Source organism: Brachyhypopomus gauderio, chromosome 15 (assembly GCF_052324685.1).
Source record: "Brachyhypopomus gauderio isolate BG-103 chromosome 15, BGAUD_0.2, whole genome shotgun sequence".
NCBI classification, from domain to species: Eukaryota; Metazoa; Chordata; class Actinopteri; order Gymnotiformes; family Hypopomidae; genus Brachyhypopomus; species Brachyhypopomus gauderio.
The window spans coordinates 19,834,831-19,859,710 of record NC_135225.1 but is presented as its reverse complement, the minus strand read 5'-3'; the positions used below and the strand labels follow the sequence as shown (position 1 = coordinate 19,859,710).

General features: G+C 47.8%; 1 protein-coding gene across 1 annotated transcript; it reads right to left on the bottom strand.

Moving 5' to 3' along the window:
* mcu (mitochondrial calcium uniporter) lies at nt 1–11,988 on the bottom strand. Its single transcript, XM_076973872.1, has 7 exons — nt 11,899–11,988; nt 6,056–6,226; nt 5,369–5,473; nt 5,088–5,248; nt 4,425–4,628; nt 3,731–3,847; nt 1–3,603 (listed from the first exon to the last, which is right to left on the bottom strand). The coding sequence occupies exons 2-7, from the start codon at nt 6,213–6,215 to the stop codon at nt 3,523–3,525; spliced, it is 828 nt and encodes a 275-aa protein (XP_076829987.1). The 5' UTR covers nt 6,216–6,226; nt 11,899–11,988; the 3' UTR covers nt 1–3,522.
* Nucleotides 11,989–24,880: the final 12,892 nt, after the last annotated feature.

Here is a 24,880-nt window from a genome sequence, read left to right as displayed (position 1 = left end):
TTCCAAAACTGGCTAAGTATTTATTGATAACTGAATTACATTTCTCTTTTATACACATTTCATAAATGATACAGGAGTTTACATTTTTATTTTTCATAATCTTCCAACATCACAGCATCCAAGGCCAATGTGTGAGGGGGAGAAAAAAAATATGATTTGAAGAAAAAAAAAAGTTGTGAATGAGAACATGAGGTCATGCTTCACTTAAAATGGCATCCCTAAAGTCCTGTGGAGCGTGTGGTAAATGTAAAGAACGCACACTTTTGAAACCTACTTCATGTGATGGGCTGAGACTGTGTAACGAGATGATGAAGTTTATGCAAGAGAACAGGAACAGGGAGAGGAGGATGAAGAGTGTGTGGATGGACATTCATCTCTGAGGACCATAAGGTAGGAAAAGCTCTATAAAGCCCCAGACAACCGAGCGCCTGCAATCTCTACCATTATTTTTTGGATCATTTAATATAATTTCCCCTTGTAAACATACATTCATGCAACACCCGCTTTAGAATAAGTTCCATATATTAGATATACTCTTGTAAAAAAAAAAAAAAAACCAAACAAAAATAAACCAAAAAAAAAACCCATAAAAAAAATGATCACCCTTAAAAGAAAGTAAAACTGATCAGTGGAGAGATGGCAGCCAGCGTGTGAGGATGATGATGACGAGGATGACTCCAGCTGCTGCAGGTGGTGAGAGGGAGTGTTAATGGAGCGTGCACACATCTGCAGTCGAGGGTTTATGATGCGAGGATGTAACGTTGAGGCGAAGAGCGGGGGAGGGGCTACGCGCCGAGATCGATCCTCGCTAGCTGACCCCCCCCAACCCCCCCCCCCCCCCCCCCCCCCCCCACCCACGCATGGAAATCGGCCCCTAGTGAACCCGTAGTTTTCCACTTTGCCTTGATGGTGACACACCAACACTCCCAACCTGCCTCGATGAAGAAACACGGCAAAAGAAGAAAGAAAACAACACCACACCAGTGCAGCGTTAATACGCACTTTAATGAGGGCGAGCACAAAGGTGTGTCCATGGCGGTTTGGGGTGGCGGGCTTGAATCCTCTCCTAACCCCGCGCAGACGAACGCAGCTCCGCCCGTCTCCTCTAGATGGCCGGACGAGCCCCACGCCGAGCTAAAGCCCATCGCACCACTCCTCAACCCCAGCCAGCGTCCCCTGTGGCTGGCCTGACCACAGCCATGACTCAAGTGTAGCAAACTGCAGCCTCATCACGACAGCTGGGTAGGAGAACGGGCTCTTTAGGAAATCGGTAAGATAATGACTTTGAATCCTAATGTACCACTTTAATCTGCAGCATTTAAGGTCTAGGGGGCGGCGTGGGGGTAATGAGCTTTGGAATGTCACGTCAGGTGACAGCAGCCGAGGGCAGGTCTAGGATCAGTGGGCACGTTCGAACTAGCGTCGATGGTGCGGTGCCGAACACAAAACCCCACGCATCACAACCCTCTAAAGGCGCGATAACGCACGCAAGCTTGTGGCGCACGCGAGAGAGACACGTCTTGCGCAAACGACACAACGGTTCGGCCAAACGCGCTGCAGAGAGAAGGCGGGAGATCACGAACTAAAAACAGGCGACGGGTCGAGCACCTTAACGTGACGAAACGCGTCCGGAATGGTTTTTGGCATGCGGGATGCGAGAGTTGCAGCAGAGCGGTGTGTGTGTGTGCGGGGGATTAGTCGTGAACACCAGCTTCACGCACGCTGCCCCAGAACAGGGCGCACGTGCTCCTCTACAGGTACTGCACGACCTACAGGAGAAAGCGACAGTCACGCGTTGCAGCGTGGACGGCCATGAGAAACCCACAAATTCTACGATGTACTTATATTACACGCTTCTCTCCGTGGATCACCAGATTTTTTGGCATGCCGAGGAGGACACGTGCGGCCAAAAATCACGTGAGATTCCTCACGCGCTCGGGCACAGATTTAGTCACCCGCGGTTTTTGTCCCCCCCCCCTCGTCGTAAGGAAAAGTGGGCATGTCTTGCACGTCCGTCTTGCTGGGGTGCTGAGTGAGGAGAACAGCGGAGCCCAGTCAGCGGCACCGGGTGCTGCGAGGCACTGTGGGTAACGTAGTTTTGCGACGCTTGGAAAGCGCAGCGGAGAAAACGAAGAGGAGGGTCAACCATCTAACATCACTGAAGGCGAGCTGGACTCTGAATCTGCGGTCACAAAGCAGCTGCGCGTTAGTGGGTGTGGCTTCTGTCATTCATGCCACCAATCGCAGCCTGCATGAAGCAAAGATATGGTAATTATGGAATCACGTCAGTAGCTGTACGAGACCTGACATGATTCAGTGACGGACGTCTTCAGGACTGAAGACACTGGCCTTATATGTTGAAGTGACAAGATGGTAAAATGGAGCAACTCGTCCACTAAGAAATAAAAAGTCAATTCTAGTCATTCTCTCTTTTTTTTTTTTACCACCCATCATAACAAATATAATATGGCTTCTAAAATAAAAAGTGCCAAAATTATTTATTCCCCACCCTTTCTTATAATTCATTTTTTTGTTGTTGTTTTGGAATAATAGGACACACAGTGATGTTTAGCCAGTAGGTCTCTGGTCTGCAGGCTGGAACAGGTCTGCACAGGAAATGAGGCGTTGGTCACGTGACCCCTGCTCTTCCCACACACGTAGCAGCAGTGTGGTCTCGCCCCTCGTCCAGCTCTTACACTGTCGCAGCACACCACTGATGTTGAAGGCGGGCTTGGAGGGGGCGGGCACAGGAGGCGTGGCATCAGTGGGAGGGGCCTAGGAGGAAGGGGAGACGGAGAGGAGGGGCCCCGATTCTCCCTGGATGCGGGGGCCGAGTAAGCGCCGCTGCTGTTAAATGTCCTCGTTAAATGTCCTCGTTAACACGTCCAGTGCTGGACAAAACAAAAACAAAAAAACAGCACAAGGTCTTTCTTCACGGCGCTGGACACGTGTCCGACTTCCCTGGAAAAAGAAAAGCCTGCCCAAGAGGTGAACGGTGTTCTTAGGTTTTAGAGGTGCTGAACCACAGAGCTTGTGTGTGTGTGTGTGTGTGTGTGTTTTTGTTTGTTTTTTTATGTCCCATGCAGAGAGTGGGGTCACTGTCCCTTGATGTACTGTCCAAAGCCCGATGTCATTTCCTGTTAGGCAGCGGGAGCTTCCTGCAGACTGCAGCAGTTCTCTCTGGGCCCATGCAGGCTCGCCCGAGCTCAACGGGTCCGCAGGCACGACTAGTGACCTCGTCCCCCAGAGCCGGAGACGTCTCAGGAGCGTTCTTCTCTTTTGATTTCATCCCGTCCCCTCCTCCTTTGACATGGCGTGTTTACTCAGTCGTCTAAACCAAAACAAAACACTTAAAAACAATAATAATTAAAAAGCTCCATTTCATCTGGAGAGAGAGAGAGAGAGAGAGAGAGAGAGAAAGACAAAAAGGTGGCAAAAAAATTCAGGAAAAAAAGAATGTGGGCAGAAAAGGAAGGAGAAAGATAGAGAGACAGGGGAGGAGGGAGGCTCTCACTCCTCCCATCAATCTTTGCTGCTGCCGATCTGCTGGACAGGGAGGTGTAGTTGGAGAGGGTCTCTCAGACGCTTCAGATCCAACTCGGCCTGAGAGGGAGAGAGGAGGTGAAAGGTAGAGAGGAGACGGGTCGGGAAGGAGGAAGAGAAGAGGGGGTGATTATAAAATCAAGTAAAATAAAGGTGTAAAGGTGTGTGTGTGTGTGTACTGATGTACCTCAGCAATAGCGTCCTTCAGTCGGTTATACTTTTCGATGTCAAACCGTGTCCTCTTTACCCCCTTGTGGAAAAACAGCAAGTACTGTCTGTCTCTGGCATCAGGGTAGATGTACTCCTGCGTGTGAACCGAACGGAAAGGTCAAATAAAACAAGTTTAGGGTCAGACGGACCACAAGACTACTACCTCTGCTGTGCTCTCTCTTATGGGGAACCTGAGAAAACAAAGGCTAAATCAATCTATGGAAACTAACACACACTAAAGCAAGGGCACTTAAGGAGACAGTGGGGCTCATTCAGAACTGGTCCTTTAAAGAGGCAAGCAGTGGTTTAACCATCCTAGTGCATATTTCTGAAAGTGATTGTTCATTTGTTCTATATGTTCACATGAGATAATCAATTCAATAGCTTTGTTGTCCCCAAATAAGCCATTTTATGCTCCGTAGAGCGGGTCCCCCACATGGTGGCGGCCATCTTGAAAATAGATTTAGTGTAAAACGTCTGATGCATCCACCAGGAGTCAGTATAATGGACGTTTCATCAGAAGAATCACTGGAGATGATGACTTATTGCTCCTTTAAGTCTGAACAAATAGGTGACACACAGATGGCACAAAGAGGCTCCGATTGTCCTATTACGGCTAATGCTATTGAACTTTTGGTAGGTGCCGCTTTGGGCGGGTCTGGGCGACGCACCTGGCGTGTCAGCACGAAGTAGGCGTACATGGCCATGGCGGTGCCGTAGGTGATGAAGTAGGTGACGGGCTCCATGATGTCCCACGAGTACTCCCACCAGGTGAGGCGCGCCAGCACGCCGAACTGAGTGGCCATGTAGGCCATGCCCCCCCACAGCACCCACGTGGTCCTGCGCTCCGCCTTTCGGCCCAGCTCCTCCTTCACCTGGGGGCGGGACAGTAGACGAGAGGAGGGGCTTAGAACCGTGAGCTGGTCAGGTGGGCAACTGGTCTAAACAAACACAGGCTGGTTGCCCAAGTCACCCCTAGGCTTTGGTTTGAATGGTGAGGTACAGTCTGAGCTTTAATTGTAATAGAAGATTATAAAACACACAAAAACCACGATCGTTGTCACCCTGGCGAACGCAAAATGCCCTGCTCACGTCGTTTGCCAGGAATTCGCGTCTGCATATGGTAATTTAATCGCCCCGAGATATTACAAGTCTCAGCTTTAAATTTGTGGTCAGATGAGGTATTAACAATTTACATTTTGGCTCAATGGCATCAAATGCATCACTATCATTGGCCCATGTATCTCAACGACTGTTGGCAACCTGTTCACACATTTCACAGATTGCAAACTGTTTATGGGCCTCACAAAAAACAAGGCAAAGGCAAATGGAACCTTCTCCAGTGGGCGGATCTGGGAGTTGAGGTCCTCCAGACGACCAATCAGCTCTCTCTCTTTGCTGAGCTGGTGCTCTTCGATGCGCAGGGTGGTGTAGAGCTGCTGGACCAGGAGCCTGACGTCGTTCAACCGCTCCGCCTCCTCGTGTGGCATCAGCTCTAACACACACACACACACGCACACACACGCACACACACATTTATTACCAACATAAAAAAAGGTAAAAGCACTTTCAGCTTTGCCACCATACGACCCACAATGCACCACCGAACCCTTACCTCTTCTGGGTGGGTGCACCAGATGCGTAGTGTCATTTATGACCAGCTTGAAGTCGTCCAGCAGCAGAATGTCGATCCCCGTGGAGGAGGCTATCCTGGCTCCATCTACACACACAAAAAAGGGTGGAGCAGGCATGAGGGGGGGGGGGGGTGACCGTGGCCCCCACCACCGCTAGCTGTTCTCAGCACTTCTCACACACCGCCATTAAAGCCACTCAAGAGGGCTCATCACGAAATGAAACATTTTCTGATTCGGGCATGAGCACGTTTTCCATAATCTGCTCTCCAGAGTTCGCAGCAGCTCAAGTGGCCCTTAGTGTGGTCTGACCGTGACCACAGAAATGTCCAGGACACCACACGTGCCCCCGCAATGAAGCCCACCGCAGTGGCCTAGATGATACGTGCCCGTGGACTACTTTACAACAACGCTCATTAATATTCATCCAGCTAGTTTAAAACAACGCTCATTAATATTCATCCAGCTAGTTTATAACAACGCTCATTAATATTCATCCAGCTAGTTTATAACAACGCTCATTAATATTCATCCAGCAGAGCTCTCTTACTGTGCATCAACAGTTGTGGGCAGAGTTTAGAAGCTGAGACTTTGAGGGCCTGGTGGCAAAAATGGTGGTTGAACTTACCTTGTGGAGGCCCATTTGTGCAGGTGTGTGCAGGTGTGTGTACCTGTGGAGTAGATGGCGACTCGGTCGATGCCCCGGTCCTCGGTCTGTAGCTGCTGGAGGAAGACACCCACGCTGTCACTGAGGGGCTTCAAAGTGAACTGGCATCGCTCTCGTCGAGACGGCAGCTTCACGGAGATTACCGGCAGCCCGTTCTGATACATCACCGCTACCTCTGAGCCCCACACACACACACACACACACACACACACACACACACACACACACACACACACTTTGTAAGATCCCTCACACCCTTGCATGTTCACCAGCTTGGTCTTCTAAAGGTGATCATCAGGGTGCATCATTAAAGACAGAACCGGCCCTTAAACCTCAGACCGACATTCACTGGTGGAGCGCAGCTCCGTTTGTAGTCGAACACAGCCGTGATTTCAGGACGGTCGAGCTTAGCGGCCACCATAAGGGGGCAGTGTTGCAGCGGCAGTCTTCGAGATGGAAGACTCTTCTTTTCGAGAACCGAAAAGAAGGTCTTTTTAAGAACCGAAACACAGCGTCTGCTACTGCGGCGGTGGTGAGAGTGGCCTGCCTCAGTCTGCAAGCGCACACACATTCTAACAGCTTTGTGGTCTTTTATGAGCAGAGGACCGTCTGGTGAGGAGGGCCTCGCAAAGGCCAGTGGCAACACGGATATCTTCATGGACAAATCATCTCCAATCTGTATACTACAGATTACCGTCTCTAAAACCAGATGATTCCCAGCCAATTCTTCTTCGTAATCCGTCAGCAGATAGACAGGTGGACAGAACACCACCCTCCACCCACACACCAATCTCTGCTACCCAATCTCGAGATTTGCATCGTCAGTTGATCAAGCCTTCACTGAAAGACACCAAGCTGAAGAATTCTAATGGGCAGATGTAGCTACAACGTGCCAGCGATTCTTCTTGCTGTGTGACAATGTACTGCTGCACGTGGTACTTGTTAATGAGGACTACGAGCAACAGTTTGCACTTCTGAGGACCTTTACCATTCTCACCGCCTGCAGCAAATCTGGGCACTGCCTTAGTTTAAAGAACGCAGTTTAAAAACAGGCTCAACTTAAGAAAGGCTTGTCCGATGATGCTAATAATCCTCGATTGGCTCCATCATGTCTAAGCAGGAAGTGAAGGTACTCTAACTAAAACTTGCTCGAACCCTGATCTGAATCACTTCATATTAATTGCCAAAACGAGGTCCATCACATTTGCATTTTTCTAGATAACGCACAACACAGAACTTGAGAGCAACACAGAGCAGGAGTGTTCTGTTATTTACAGATGAAGTAATAAAGAAAATCTTTCAATGTTTTTCCAACAAAATTCCTTCTACCCTCCTGATGTTGATTGAGCAGAATCGTCTTCGTATATGGTTACTTTACGTCTTCGTATATGGTTACTTTACGTCTTCGTATATGGTTACATTTTCTTATTGCTTCTGTAACATGTAACACGGCCAGGTGTAGAGGCCCTGATCCGACTTTATCAGCCATCACTGCCTGAGGCTGAACTGGAGCTTCAGTTGTCAATGATGACGGTCAGTGATTGCTCAACATCATTCCACTTTCCGAGATATTTGTATGCAGACGGGATTATCGTGATATCTAAAGCATGGTAAGGCAATCCCACTTTTGTTTTCACCAGCTGAAGAAATTTTTTTTTCTACATTTTTCCTTTTCACAAATATTGTTTGCAATAAATACAGAAATCTAAAAGACCCATCTTAACCAACTCTACTCCAAATTCTTGATTATTATCATACCTAGTTTGCTTCTAAGGCATCAACGTTTGTAGATCCAAGACTGTTAAGATTCTTTGGGAGAGGGGAGTATTGCGCCTAAATATTTGAGTTGGTTTCTACTCCTGATCATTTTTTGGTTTAATATGTTGTCAGGGCTCATAAATAAAAACTAGAGCTTGTGTTTTTTATTGCAAATAAATTTGATAACCCAAGAGGAGCCCAAATGTGCTAATGGATCACATTACAGTTGGCGGAGATGCTGGAGATTGACACATATATGTATTAATATGACAGCCAACAGATATTTACATGGTCTAAACCCACTGTGTTACTTTCTGATTACTATTCTGTTGACCGACTCTAGTGCGGAGTGAAGATCTTGACCCTTGCAGATGGTCTGTCACAGAGAGATGTAATTACTCAGAGAGTACTCATAAAATACTAATTTTGTTGGTTCCAAATAGAAGTATATGCCTCCCAGCTATAAATCCAGTTTGATATGAGATGAGCTGTGGTAAGGGGCCTTCCACTGGGTTTGCCATTACTTAAGTGGATATTTTATAGTCAGTGTTTTCGTACCAAGTCTGCATGATCCATATTCCAGTCCATTTTCCCCTCATTCAGAAATAAATTATGGCCCATCTCCAGGAGGGTGGAGTTTCCTCCATAATTACAAAGTTTAATGTGGCCAATAAGCTTGGTTAAAAAAAAAAAAAATATTAGTTTAAAAACCATTCTAAAGAGAATCCATGTGAATGCAGGATCTGTTATTTGATAAAAGGAGGGAGCGTACATTTGTATCGAGTCTCCAGAGGGAAGATTTGGGTTGATCACTCAGCCGTACTGTTGGGTTTATTGGGGAATGGTCAGAGATAGCAACAGTCCCTTGAGTCAAGATCTTATAAATAATCCACTATTGTGTGTCTAGCCTTTACAAAACAGAATAAATAATCTATAGTAGAGTAGCCTGCATGTAAGAATGATGTGTGCAATCACGGGCTGTAAGAAAAAGTCTCTCCACACATCTGAAATGCGTCCAAATCATCATCTCCCCAGGCTATGGTTAACATAGTGACTGAGAGGTGTACATGTATATATAAGACATATATTTAGATCATCTCCACTAATAAATATTCCTTGAGTCTCTTGCGCCATTATTGGAAAAACATCTTCATAAAGTGAGTGGTCACTTCCTGAAAGGGGCATGTTTGGAAAAGATACTTCTGCATCAATTTTCCCTCTTATTTGAACTGTGATTAGCTGCTGAGATTATGGTCATAACTGACACATCATCAAGACTGCAAGTCCCTGTTACCACCTGATTTTAAAAGATGATGAAAGTATATCCTTAATGCCTATTAAGGCTTTAAATGCCTTAATGTTGACGGGACATTTTTATGTTGACGGGATGTAAAAGCTGTGTGTTGATTGTAAAGCGTCCTTGGGTTCTGAGGAAGGCGCTATAGAAGTGGATCTTCTTCATTCATTCATAAATGCTCCGTTTCCAGGAGGAGAGTTTATTGTAAGGAGGCCTTCTGGGATTGTTCCATTCTTAAATATTACTGAGGATTTTGGAACATCCATCTGGATTCAACATCCCGTTTACATTAAAGGATTTCATTTGAATTTGATCTGGTCTTGGGAGTTAGAACCCAGTGTGGTCTCTCTATTTGCAAATTCACCGAGGGATCTAAATCCAGCTGACGCTTCAAAAGATCCTCCAGGAACATTTCCATCATCTCATTCCTCCAGAGGCCCTTGGATACTCTGTGAACGCAGATACTCGGATCTTTTGGTGTCTGGAACAGCCTCTTTGCTCCGTCAGCAGGCTGTTGCTTCAGCTTAGCTCCTGCGTGCTCTGGATCCACATGGCGGACCCTACAGGGTGAACTTCAGCATTGCCTAGCCTCGTATTGAACCCTGCCTAGCCTCGTATTGAACCCTGCCTAACCTCGTATTGAACCCTGCCTAACCTCGTATTGAACCCTGCCTAGCCTCGTATTGAACCCTGCCTAGCCTCGTATTGAACCCTGCCTAACCTCGTATTGAACCCTGCCTAGCCTCGTATTGAACCCTGCCTAGCCTCGTATTGAACCCTGCCTAGCCTCGTATTGAACCCTGCCTAGCCTCGTATTGAACCCTGCCTAGCCACATAAGCACCACTGTTGTTGCTGGTTGTGTTCTGATGTTTCACCTGAATTCACCTCGCTAAGAAAGTTGTCAAAGAGAACTCTTGTGAACAGTGAGACACTGTTTCTATCATCCAGTGCGTTTTGGCCTGACTTGGAATTTTTCATTGATCTTTTCTGTCAGGAATCATCCCCGTTATGGATGGTCGGTCATATATCTGTTTTTGCTTTACTTCAGTTCGGTCTTTATTATAATTTCTTTATTATAATCTATCATAATGAAAATTCAGCATGCTGGACTATTGTTGAGTTTTATCAGTAGAGTTCCACACTCTAGCAGCCATTGTGTGGATAATGAACCTGCAGGTCTTACAGAGTTCAGGTCTTAAAGAGCGTTCAGGGCCTAAAGGTCTTATACGGGCCACAGTAATGGCCATTCCACGTGTGTCTGGCCTTTTCCCTTTGGCTAGAGTCTGAGCTCCCTGCCTTGGAGAGAAAATTGGAGCTTGGTGACAGAATTATCATATTAATAAGGAATTATATGAAACCAATAACGCACTTAAACAGCTTTGGAAGTTTTTATTGCTTTTATTTAATCATGGAAAGTGACCCAAAATTGGATGATCTCTGTGGAACCTCGGCCTGGTCATCAGGACAGCCGTTTCGTGGCATCTCCGGTCTGGGAAGCCCGGTTCCAGAGGGCATCACTGTGATTGGAACAGTGCTGGTCTTCAGCAGGTGTTTCCTGAGGGCCCCACGGTTCTGTTATAGCTCCCATTAGGCTGGACGAGAGATCATTTCAGGGCACCGTGTTCTTCAACGCTGAGGGCTAAAATACGGTTGCCTCAAAATCCTCCTCGGACTGAGCTGATGTAAGTTCTGCCAAGCCTGACGGTCCAAAACTCGCACTTTCTAATCCTCCACCTATGCGACGACCTGTGCCCATGGACATACGCATCCGTCTGCAATAAGCTCAGCTCCACGTCCGTCAGATCCACCAAAGCTAATATTAGGGTTTGGGGGATCACAGGCAGGCCCGCCACGCTGCAGCTTATCAGCGTCACCTTCACCTCGTCCTCCTCATCCTCCTTCGTCTGTGTTTATCTAGTCTTTTTTTTTGTCCTTCGCTGGCGAGAGCCTTTATCCTCTCCTTTATTCTGCCTGTAGGAGCTCTAGTTTCGACGGCCCTTCTAGGCGAGCCCGCTCTGTTCTCCAAGTGGCCTTAGAACTACCTTACCCACAATGCACTATGAAATAAGCATCAAGCACCTCATCAATTTCCGGTGTCCTGGAGTATCTTGGTGTTAAAGTTATGTTTGTTTGTTTTCATTCTCTCATTTATTCGTCACATTATCCAAAATAATTCTGTCTTGTAATTATCTTGCTCATACATACTGAATTTTCCTGCAGGCATGATTTTCTGTAGGCTTGTTGAGTTGCTGATGAATATTTAAACATATTCAAACAACATGAGCCGAAGCCTTAATTTTCTTAACTATGCAAATGTATCACACACGATTGGTTGAAGCAGTCATGTCTTGTGCTGCCAAGTCATTCCGAGCCCACTTTCCCCGGTTCTGTGAAATGTGCTTTCTGCCCCATGCATGTTTATCTAATGACTTTCCTGTTTGCCAGTAATTTCTCTTAATGAGGCGAGAGTTTGCTTGCCAAATACTTTGGAGCGGGCAAACGCCACACTTTGGAGTGTTAGAGGTTGTGCTCGTTAACATAACCAAGACACACTGAAGAAGAGGAGGAGGAAGGAGGGACAGAGGTGACTTTCGTTAGTGACTGTGAGCCTGTGCTAAATGTTGAGGTAAGAGTGGATCGGTTTTTCCACTGCTATGAACAGCCTGGGTCATGGCTTACTGGCCTGGAAAAACACCGTAGTCCGACTGACTGACTTTTAGCTTTCTTTCTTTTTCTCAGCATCATTCTCTCTCTCCATCCCTCTCTCCGTCTCCGGTCTCTTGATACTCACCTTCTGAAGCGGCAGGTGTACACAGGAGTCTCCGAGCAGGCCATGTGGGGGTCTCCTTCCAGCCCTGCACACACACAAGCACAGCAAGGCTGTCAGGAACCGTTTCGCGTTTAGGGCTGCAGAAGGCGCCGGTGGACCAAATAAATGTTGTTCTGTCAAACCCATTCACAGTGAAACTGCTCCAGACGTCTAGTGTGAAGATGAAACGAGACAGGCCTGCATACAATGAGTCTCCGCATGGACCTTTAGTTGAACTGTAAGGATGTGTGTGTGTGTGCGCTCGCTCATGTGTACATGTGGGTGTGTGTGCTCATGTGTGTGTGCACGCTAGCGCTCGTGTGTGTGTGTGTCAAGTCCTGTGGATTTCCCTCAAGAGAACATTTTCCCAAACAGAGCCTGAAGGTTTACTCTACACACACACAAACTTCCAGACAGACAGACACACAAACAAATACACGCGCAAACACACACCGAGCCTGGTCGAGTTATCTAAAGTAAATACTGTAAGTCACAATTTAATTTATGTGAAAGCTAACTCTACTCAAACATCTGGATTATTTATATGAGGCAACTTTGAGTGCTCCGCAGTGAAGTTAAGCACTAATCAGTGTTAATATTGCAGGTGAAGTGCTCTGTAATAGCTGCATACCACTTTGTTCAACATACTGCTGAGTTGTGAGACTTCAAATAAAAATAGCTATTTGCAGGAAGACATTAAATTACAGTCAGAGAATCCCTGTTGAGTCAGGGGAAAAAGAACTGTGAGTCTAAAGAGGAGGGAGAGAGAGAGAGAGAGAGAGAGAGAGAGAGAGGGGGGGGATGAGAGAGGCATGTTAGGAGAGAGGGACTGGTAGAGAGGGGAGAGAAAGGGAGAGGGTGGGGGAGTGAGAGAGAGGAAGGAGAGAATGACTCGATTCAAAGCCATCGAGCTTCAAAACATAGTATCGCGCGTACACACACACACACACACACTCAATTTTGCCATTCTGAGGTTTCCCTGGTGAAAGAGATCCGGACGGGAAGCACACTGAACACACAGTATAAGGGGAAAACACTTCACCTTTTCCACTCAGCTGTAGGTAGAACTGAAGGGGGGGGGGGGTGCACTCACTGTCTACATTTGAGGGTGGAGCCTCTTATTCACAGTTCACATCCATCCAATGGTACAGTGTTTCTCTCCATCCAACCACACCCCTAAAAAACCGCTACCATCCACAAACACCCACAACGATCGGCCAATGAGAAAGCGGAGCTTGAACCGTGCTAAAAAGAGGGCAGATTTAAAAGAAAAAACACCGTCACACACACAAAATCACACACACACACACACACACACACACACACACACACACACACACACACACAGAAACCCAAGCTTACTGCACTACTACATGACTAACACTGTGCAGTCAAGTAGGCTTGACGCAGTCCCTGATGCCAAGCTGTTTCCCCGCCCACACACACATCCGCTTTGCACAGGCCCCGCCCACACACACATCCACTATACACAGGCCCCGCCCAGCTCCCCACTCCCCAACACTCACTCCCCTCACTCACCGCACACTACACTACTGTGAGGTGGCAGCAATCTGGTGCAGCTGGCTGGAGACTGCGGCTCTTGGGTGAGCGCTTCTCTTAATTAGTGATGAGGTGCTAAAGAGCCCGTCTGAGTTAGCTCTCAGTCTCGCTGGTGTGTGTGTGTGTGTGTGTGTGTGTGTGTGTGTGTGTACCTCTGCGGAAGGATGCAAACCTCTAAGCAATCTCAGAAATGTCGCATAACTGTTCAGTGGATGTTCAGGGCTAGTTAAATAAAATGTCGATCATTTTCAAGACCGATGTCAAAATACTGTAAGCGCACCAAAATATAAAGCAAAACAATCACGCACTTTTATCCCTTATGGTTGATCTACTGGAACAGCCTCCAACACAACAACAGCCCCCCCTGTTGGACAGTGCTGCACACTACCACGTCTGTGTGAAGGCTGAGCCTGAACACACACATCAGCGCTTGTTGCCACAGAGATGATGCGATTCTGCAGTGACCTCTGGACCCCATGCAATTTCGGCTTGGAGTCGAGCGGAGACTCCGCCCCTCGGGTGACCGGGCTATCGGAGACTCCGCCCCCCCGGGTGACCGGGTTATCGGCGCTGTAATGAACGGCCACAGCTAAGTGTGATGAAGGGGATGTGAAACGGCACAGTGGCCCCTGATGCCTGATTGGTCACTCGGGATCCGTCACTGCTGTTGGCCCACAGGAACCAGCCCTGCACAACACTTCAGAACCACAACCCACAATTGATGAGCACACACACACACACACGAGTGAAAACACACCACATCCTCTATCAAAAGAGGACATGAGAGTGTGTGTGTGTGTGTGGTGTGTGTGTGTGTGTGTTGAAGTCATTTGGGGACTGCCGGACAGTTATGAACTGAGTACCGCTTTCATGTAATGCACATAAATAGAGTTACTTAAAGACAGGGAGCATGCGTGTGTGAGCGTATATTGGCCCGAAGCAGCAGGCGGTTTGGGAGGGAGACAGTGTCTGGACCAGAACCTCCTGCTCCCTCTACACAGCAGCGCTCAAACGGAAACTGAAATATTCAGTGTGTGTGAGATGCCATCCAGAGAGAGAGAGAGAGAGAGAGAGAGAGAGAGAGAGAGAGAGAGAGAGAGCTTGTGGAAGGAGTGAGAGAAAGAGAGAGAAAGCTTGTGGAAGAAGAGTGAACGGGGGGGAGAGAGAGAGAGAGAGAGAGAGAGAGAGAGAGAGAGAAAGAGAGGACTCGAGAGAAAACACAACAAGACATTGCAAGGATGAGCATGAGTGAAAGAGGGAGGGAGACAGAAGGGAAAATGGAGACATGTAAAAACTACAAAGAGCAAAAGTGACGCTAGCGCTCGATGAAAGGATGTGTGTGTGTGTGTGTGTGTGTGTGTGTGTGTGTGTGTGTGTGTGTGTGTGTGTGAGTGTGTGTCTCTCTCTGCAGCAGTGGAAGGAGGGGGAGAGTCTGCAGGAGAGCTGAGCACTGCAGCAGTGGAATCCCTTCACTAGTGAGACGGGTTACCCCCGGCACCCCCCCCTCCTCCTCCCTCCCTTCATCCCCCCCTCCTCCTCCCTCCCTCCATCCCTCCATCCCTCCCTCCCTCCCTCCCTGTCCAGACCTCCGTCTTCCCCTGGTTGCTATGCTGCGGGTACCCTCATGCCCTGCATTGCGCTTACCTCAGCATGGCACGCTTGTGTGTGTGTGTGTGTGTGTGTGTGTGTGTGTGTGTGTGTGTGTGCGCGCGCGCACTTTTTCTTTGCGTGCACAAGTACCTGACACAAACACCTCCATGGTGCTCAGTCACACTCATCCACACGCAAATTCATAACCATCATAGTACGAGTGCGTCTCCATTTCCTCACTACAACATCCCAGCTGACCAAGAACACCCAGATGTCCAACGCCACGGGACAGATGGACACCAGGACAGGACAGATGGACACCAGGACACCACGGGACACCCAGTCTAGCAGGAGGTCAAACTGCCACAGCGTCTCTGCTCAGCACCCAGCAGTCTACCTGTAGCGGGGACGTCCCGGCCCACGAAACGCGGTACTCAGTACCAACACCACAATAAAAAAACATTCATTAAATAAAACACTGACATGTTTTCAAAATGAACTCTGTAATTTGGAGAGAAAAAAAAAGAACAAAAAGTGGGATGGAGACTCACTGATTACAAAACAATACAAAACAATATTGGGCCAAAAATAAGACAATCATTTTTTTATGTTGGCATAGCATTACTACTGCAGTGCCTGGAGGCCTGGAAAAAACAACAGAACTCAAATAGCCAAGGTGTAATAAATAAGTGGAAAAAATATTAATAACACACAAAAAAGTGGCATGCAGCCTTCAAGGGTGCATAGCACACACCACCACCCTATCTAGTGTCCTTAACACACACCACCACCCTATCTAGTCTCCTTAACACACACCACCACCCTATCTAGTGTCCTTAACACACACCACCACCCTATCTAGTGTCCTTAACACACACCACCGCCCTATCTAGTCTCCTTAACACACACCACCGCCCTGTCTAGTCTCCTTAACACACACCACCGCCCTGTCTAGTATCCTTAACACACACCACCGCCCTATCTAGTGTCCTTAACACACACCACCGCCCTATCTAGTGTCCTTAACATACACCACCGCCCTATCTAGTGTCCTTAACACACACCACCGCCCTATCTAGTGTCCTTAACACACACCACCGCCCTATCTAGTGTCCTTAACACACACCACCGCCCTATCTAGTCTCCTTAACACACACCGCCGCCCTATCTAGTCTCCTTAACACACACCGCCGCCCTATCTAGGGTCCTTAACACACACCGCCGCCCTGTCTCCTTAACACACACCGCCGCCCTGTCTCCTTAACACACACCACCGCCCTGTCTCCTTAACACACACCACCGCCCTATCTAGTGTCCTTAACACACACCACCGCCCTATCTAGTGTCCTTAACACACACCACCGCCCTATCTAGTGTCCTTAACACACACCACCGCCCTATCTAGTGTCCTTAACACACACCACCGCCCTGTCTAGTGTCCTTAACACACACCACCGCCCTGTCTCCTTAACACACACCACCGCCCTGTCTAGTGTCCTTAACACACACCACCGCCCTGTCTAGTGTCCTTAACACACACCACCGCCCTGTCTCCTTAACACACACCACCGCCCTGTCTCCTTAACACACACCACCGCCCTGTCTCCTTAACACACACCACCGCCCTGTCTCCTTAACACACACCACCGCCCTATCTAGTGTCCTTAACACACACCACCGCCCTGTCTAGTGTCCTTAACACACACCACCGCCCTGTCTAGTGTCCTTAACACACACCACCGCCCTATCTAGTGTCCTTAACACACACCACCGCCCTGTCTCCTTAACACACACCACCGCCCTGTCTCCTTAACACACATCACCGCCCTGTCTCCTTAACACACACCACCGCCCTGTCTCCTTAACACACACCACCGCCCTGTCTCCTTAACACACACCACCGCCCTGTCTCCTTAACACACACCACCGCCCTGTCTCCTTAACACACACCACCGCCCTGTCTCCTTAACACACACCACCGCCCTATCTAGTGTCCTTAACACACACCACCGCCCTATCTAGTGTCCTTAACACACACCACCGCCCTATCTAGTGTCCTTAACACACACCACCGCCCTGTCTAGTATCCTTAACACACACCACCGCCCTATCTAGTGTCCTTAACACACACCACCGCCCTGTCTAGTGTCCTTAACACACACCACCGCCCTGTCTCCTTAACACACACCACCGCCCTATCTAGTCTCCTTAACACACACCACCGCCCTATCTAGTCTCCTTAACACACACCACCGCCCTATCTAGTCTCCTTAACACACACCACCGCCCTGTCTAGTGTCCTTAACACACACCACCGCCCTGTCTAGTGTCCTTAACACACACCACCGCCCTATGTGGGTTTTTAGCATATTTTCTGTGTGCCTTGGAAAACCTTCAGATATGGTTGGCTGCGTGCGTGTGTCGGTCTACTGTATGTGTGTGTGTGGGGGTGGGTCAGTTCATTTTGAGCCCGTGTAACGTGAAGAGAGGCTGCAGCACACACACCGTGCTACAACACACCGCTATATGTCCACAGGATGAATGGTGGTGTGGATAGCTACTGTTATGAGCAGCACCCGCGTAGCTATGAGCGATCACCGCGTTAGCCAACGTGGAGCTAACGTTAGCCTAACAGGAGCTAACGCTCGTGTTTGAGGAGAATTCCTACAACAGACGCAATTCATAAACAAGAATGGGGACATTTTTGGACATGAACAAACAATGGGTGAACAACACCGACGACAGAGAAGGAGGCCATCTTTGTCTAGCCAGATGAACGAGTAACACTGTGTAGGAGAGTAATACAGTCTTCACAGGCTTACGGTGCTTTCTGCTTTATGCTCATTTGACGAACACAGATAGTTTAGTGTAATATGAACACAGATAGTTAGTGTAATATGAACACAGAGACTCTCATAAACTAAACACACATAGCAACAGTGTATCGCAGAGACGGCTGAAAGGCCCAGTTGAAGTTCTACAGGGCTATAGGAGAGGACAGCAGGGGCTGCCATTACTCTGGGGCACAGAGACAGTGAAAGGTGGAGTCCTGCCCCAAAGGTGGGGGGGGGGGGGGGGGGGGGGGGGGTGGAAGCTTCTACTTTCAATGTCATTTTAACATTATGCTACAACCTGCTATTCATCTACTGAACCGTCCCATCCATCTTGCCTGACACAGCGTGCACACACACACACACACACACCGACGCTCACTGACACACACGCACACACACACACACACACACACACACACACACACACTCCGCCTCAAAATTGAATGTGCCCCAAGCCTAATGGTCTCCATCATCTTAATCACCCTAAATCACTGGAGACGGTTAGCTTCACTGGTTCTGGAGCATACCTAAACACACACACACTCACGCACGCGCATACACCTTCGGGGGAGGGGGGGACCTGATTGGAAGGAACCACAGGATGGAGGTTCCCTTTGTAAGGTCATGGGTTGTGTTACTGCCCACCTAATGGAGCGTGTCAGTCCAGCAACGTGCACGTAATTAAATCGCCCCAGATCACAGCAGGGAGCAGCAGGGAGATCACCCCAGAGCACCCCTGATCACACCAGGGAGCCGCTTTGAGGACCACTGGCCTGAAGGGGCCGACCCGAGTGGGCGCGCGCGCACACACACACACAGTTCTGCTAAGTAATGATGGTATTATTACACAACAGTGTTGCAATGTCATCTCTCCCATCCGAGGGTCCCACCACAGAAGTGTGTGATCTCAGAACGTCGTCAGTGCCGATCGGTCACTCATTCACGCTCATTCATCCTTCCTGGAGGTGCGTGGCGTAAATCACAGAGTGTATGCAGCACACCTTCACGGCTGACCCTCGTGAAACCAGCCCCAACTCACACCTGCTCCCTCTCAGAGGAAAACGCCAAACTAAACCCGATACACCGCCTGTGCAGCTAACGGCTAAATAGCGACTGTATGCTGAAACATTTAAGTTAATACAAAAAAATTATAATTTTAAAATCACACCATCACTGCAGGATGCTGTAATATTGAATAGTTTTTTATGCTCGTGGTCGCACTGTGATTCGCACTGTGGAAGCCGGTGGGAGGTTTTTTGGGCTGTAATCCATGTATAAGGGAACAAATTTCCCCCCAAATCAACCCTGTGAGGAAGCTGGATGGCGTAACTCTCCTTCACCGCTGGCTGCCTCTGCCTCCCAGTGACCGTCTGCGTTGGGCCGCCGTCTTTATTCCCGTCGAGGCTGCCGAGAGCGATTAGAGCCGCAGTTCGGGAGACCAAACCAACCGAATCTTTCCTTCCACAAAACGGCGCATCACGGTCGTACGCTAATTACTCCGGCACCCAACTGAATCGAACATCGGCTACGTTTTCAAAACGTCCTCGGAAACGTCCTGAAATGAGCTGCTTTTCCCAGTGAAAGTACGCACCCGTCTCAGGTGGGCGTAAACCAGGCCCGAGGGGGGGGAGGGGCGTCGACGTCACACGTGTGACGCGGGACTGACCTCGCAGCTCCGGCCGCGCTCGTGTCTCCGCGCGCGAGTACGCGAGGAAGCCTGCGGACTGCTCGGCTTGAGGCTGCCCGCGTGCGTGCGGAGACAGATGGCTGCGTGCACCGATTCACGTGTTCATTAGTCCGCGGATCGCGCAAGCTGCAACCCTGTGCCCCATCTGACCTCATGACACTGCAGGGACACCACACACACACACACACACACACACACACACACACACACACACACACACACACACACACACACACACACACACACACCTCCCCATGCTTTCAGGCTTGTTCTCTGCAACAAAACCCCTCGGCCAATCACTAAAGCGTTGCAACACCTCCTGGCGCTGTCCAATAGCTCTGGCCCCTCCCCCTGTATACACCCCGCCCCCCAGCAGTAGGGTGGGCGCTTCGGAGGGCGGCACAATGCTGACACTGTGGTCTCCAGGGTTAGGAAGATCTGGCCATGTACGCAGGTCACGTCGCACTGAAAGAAAACAGTTCTGACTAATTCACCGCAATTTGTTTAAATATACTGACGGTCTTGAATGTTTAATCACTGATTCATCTTGCCTAGTTTCATTTCATTCATGCCTCAGCACTCTTGAACTGGAATTCAAATTCTTGCTAACTAGATGCACATACAGTGTAATTAAAGGCCCAGGGAAAGTAAACCAGTGTTTTCTTTGTAATTAGGTTAATCTTGTTCTTCTGGGCACACAGTTTACATATAAAAGTGTGTTTCACAAATACCATCGAAAGCTACAGAAAATTACTCATTTATTTCATGGAACTTTCCCGTTGTATTTCGAAATGTGTGCTGGTGCGGTTCTAGAACAGACATGCCAATTTGGGGCACTTTCATATTTCTGTGCTTCTATAATTGAAAATTTGCTGAATAATTCATAGAACACTAATTTAGTATCATACAAACATTTTTATTATAACATCGTCCCTGGTTGTTCAAAACCTTTGAACCATTGAAAACACTATTGTTTTGCCAATGAAGTTTAGAATTGTATATTTATTGCATAATATATTGCGTCAGTTAATTGCAGATTTTTTTATTACCACATAGCTATGAAATATGGAATGTTGAATACTTGAAAACATGTTGTGCACCTTTTCCTTAAAGTTGGGCATGTGGGCACCTCCGTTAAAAGAACTGGTTCAAACTTCCACTGTTCACACACACAGAATAACCATTCCAGCTCTATGACTCGCTCACTCTGGAAATTTACCCCAGGAAATGGGGAAGGTAGTAAACAATTAATATTCATCCCTTATTTTGATGTACATACAAGTATGTGTACATCACACACACCAGCCCGCGTGCGTTTGGTCCGCCCTCACGTGCAGTCACGTGACACAGCTCCAGATGCCTTCACGCGCTCTGACCGATCAATGGTACAAGATCACTTACTGTTAAAACAGGCCTTTCTTGCTTGAAATACCAATATATGTAATGTACTGTAATTTAATTTAGTGTAAATCCACTTAAATAAATGTTTTTTACTCATCGCTGTAAAAAACATCAGACTGGACATTGCAGCTGGGTCTTATTACGCAAATGGGAGTAACATACACTGTTTTTCTTGGGCTTGATTAATGCAAACCTAAAATATAATTGTGGAAATCAAGACATTAGTGTGAGGAAAAGGCACCGGGGCCGCAATCCATGGCTGCAACGCGAGTGCGGAAATGACGTGCGAGTGCAGAATACAACAACAACGATCATTAATGTGACAAATAATAAAGATACCACTATTACTATTATTATTATTATTATTATTATTATTATTATTGAAATAATAGATACCACTATTACTATTGCTATTATTATTGAAATAATAAAGATACTACTATTACTATTGTTATTATCATTATTATTGAAATAATAGATACCACTATTACTATTGCTATTATTATTGAAATAATAAAGATACCACTATTACTATTGCTATTGTTGTTGTTCACAGTGGTAAGACAATTAACGTTTACAATTTTGTGATAGGACTAATTAAATTGTTTAAATGATTTTCAGTGTGCAATGACACAGCAACTGTGATTTTTTTTTAATAGGCAGAATGGAATTGTTTTTATCGTTAGATCCATTTTATTTAGTTAGTCATTTGGAGATTAACGGCGTGATGTTCGGATCAAACCCTTTTGCAGGTGTCTTTATATGCCTGCTTCAGTTGAGGAAGTGAGGCTCAAGTGTATTACACGCCTTCTGAGGTGAATATAGATCGCTCACGTTCCTTTTGAAGTGAATATGGATCGCTCACGTGCCTTTTGAAGTGAATATGGATCGCTCACGTGCCTTTTGAAGTGAATATGGATCGCTCACGTGCCTTTTGAAGTGAATATGGATCGCTCACGTGCCTTTTGAAGTGAATATGGATCACTCACGTGCCTTTTGAGGTGAATATGGATCGCTCACGTGCCTTTTGAGGTGAATATGGATCGCTCACGTGCCTTTTGAGGTGAATATGGATCGCTCACGTGCCTTCTGGAGTCATTTGAGGAGAGAAAGGGACTCCACTGTATGGACAGGTAGCGGACGTGTATACCACTCATGGGGTGCAAGTGCAGAGCCTCGGGACACATCTTTCCTTTAGCTGCGCTCTGGACCCTGTGTTTAGGTTTATGGCATAAATAAATTACTGGATCCACGAGTGGGTTTTATGCTCGAGTTATGCAGCCGAGGACCACAGTGCAGTACCGCAGTTTCGTCCAGCGCTGGTGCCGGACCTCTCTCAGAGCGAGAACTACTGGGAAACGTAGTTTCTGGCCATCTTCTGAGTGCTGCTGTAGCTTTGATGGTTCCAGCCCGGGTTAAACACACTAGGCCAGGGGTGGCCAACCCGCGGCTCGCGAGCCGCATGTGGCTCTTTGCCTGGTTTCATGCGGCTCCCCAGCCGGTCCGCGGGCTCACCTGCACAAACGGGGCTACACACTGCTACATTTTCGTGGTGCGCGGTTAGTTTACAAGCCTAACGAGCCGCTAATACTTTTAAAACCGGCGTAGTGGAAAACTATAGAGTCAAATTAGGGTCTTTAATGGTGACGAAAAAAAATAATATCGCAAATATAAGATTAGCATTTTGCATTTTACGTTCCTAATTTGTTTCTGCAATACTTTCCCTCTTTTGCGTTTCTTTCTTTTCTTTGCGTTTCACATTTTATGTTGCTGCTTTTTTTTTTGCAATACTTTCTCCCTTTTGCGTTTCTTTCTTTTGTTTGCGTGTCACTGCTTTTCTTTGCGTCTCGCATTTTACGTTCATAATTTTTTTTTTTGCGCTTCTCTCTTTTCTTTGCTCCGGTTTTACCCTCTGTGTGGGGGCGGGGAAAGAGGCGTGGCCAAGAGCGAAAGGCGTGCTGTGAACGTGTTACGGTGTTAAAGTGCGATGCAGTGACAGACTCCGGTGTTAACCGCCTCCAACTGGAGCCATCCAAGCAGAACAGAAAAATCCCGCCACAAGTGGAAGGCACAGGTTGAACCCTTGGCGTGAAACTGCTAAAATAAAGCGGCTGGCAAGTGGACCAGATGGGGGTCCCAGGCAGTGATGCCGGTAACGCGTTACTTAGTAACGCGTTACTGTAGTCGGACTACTTTTTTCAGTAACGAGTAGTCTAACGCAACTACTATTTAAAAACTAGTAGTCAGATTAAAGTTACTTATCTAAAACATCGTGCGTTACTATTTCTGCATTTCGGGGGAACGTAGGTTATATTTATTCATTCTTATTTTTTGGCTACACGTTTCTTACGCGGTTACGTCATCTCTGCTCTGCGGCGCCAAAGTCAGATGGAAGGAGAGGTTCGCCTTTAGCAGCTGGAAATACAGGCATTATTTTGATTTTATTTCGGCTAAGGAAGACAACATTAAGGTCCGTTGTACACTCTGTCCTGGCGACAGAGTGCTGTCTACTTTCAAAAACACAACGTCAAACCTGAAAAAAAAAAAAAACCGGGGCTTGGCGGCGAACGTAAATTGTTACCGGGCGGGGTGTAAAATTGACTAAATTCAGTATTATATCGCGATCGATCGATCGCCGGTGGTTGGCGCCAGATCGAACTAGTAACTCATTGAATCATAGATGTGGATCAGAGGTAAATAAACTGGATTTTTTTTTCGGCGTGAGATATCGGAAGTGTGGCGTAAGCGTGTGAAGACAGTCAAATGCGTGTGTCTCAATGCGTGACAGTTGGCAACCCTGTAAGTGGGCGGAGTTGAACAGAAAGACTGTCTTATTTATTTATTTAAAAAACATGTAAGCCTATTTCAAGAAAAAGTTTACAAATGCCAGTGTCATTTTTGATGTTCCGGTTAAAATACATGTCAATAAAGTGAGTATTGGCAGAACTGGTAGTCATTTTCATGTTATAGGGGCGGGGGATCAGCCTCTGCTGAAAGTAACTAAAAGTAATCTAACTTAGTTACTTTTAAAAGCAAGTAGTCAGTAACTTAACTGAGTTACTTTTTAAAGAAGTAGTCAGTAGTCAGTAGTCGGATTACTGTTTCAAAGTAACTATGGCAACACTGGTCCCAGGAGACTGGAGTGCAAACTTTAATTAATCAAGCTGTTTTTTCCCATAGATCTCGCTGCAGAGGAGATCAATGCACAGAAATTACAAAGACAGACTTTGCGTGTCTTTGAAAACAGCCTTTTTCAAACGGGGCAAGCGGGCTCTGTTTACCCGACTCCGTCCCAAGGATGGCGCCCTCTCCCAGTCTCGGACGTGGAGGCCGTCGGTCGTGGGTGTCCTCCGCACAGGCGCCCCACGTCTGAGCCTCTCCGTGCCCGACGAGGACCGCAACACGTACCAAACCCTGCACGTTCTCGTGCGGGCGTAAACGTGCCGTTTGGACCGCGTTCAAGCCCAAGTTGTGCAGGCTCAGCAAGATGCGTGTGTGCACGTGCGCCTGCGTGATCTCCAGGGAGCTCTGGCGTGCTGCAGGGAGAGAGGGTGGGCGTCCGCGCCCCGCCCCGTCGTCTCTCCGGGGTCGACACCGAACCGCGGGGCGTCTGACTGCCTCCACGGGGATCTCCTCCCGAGGTTTAGCACGCCTCCAGATGAATGCGGGAGTTCACACGGACAGCCGCCTTCTCCAAGACCGAATCAGGGAGAAACTCGCAGGTTCACGGCGAGATGGAGATTCTTTTTGCTCCGACTGCGTGTCATACATCTAGATGAGAGGAGCCAGACTGCTGAGGGCGGAACGCAGGCGGAGGAAGAGACTCCGACTGGCCCTAACTGAAGATCTAGTGTGGGCCGCCATCTCCTCTTCCTCATTAAGAGCGTGAACA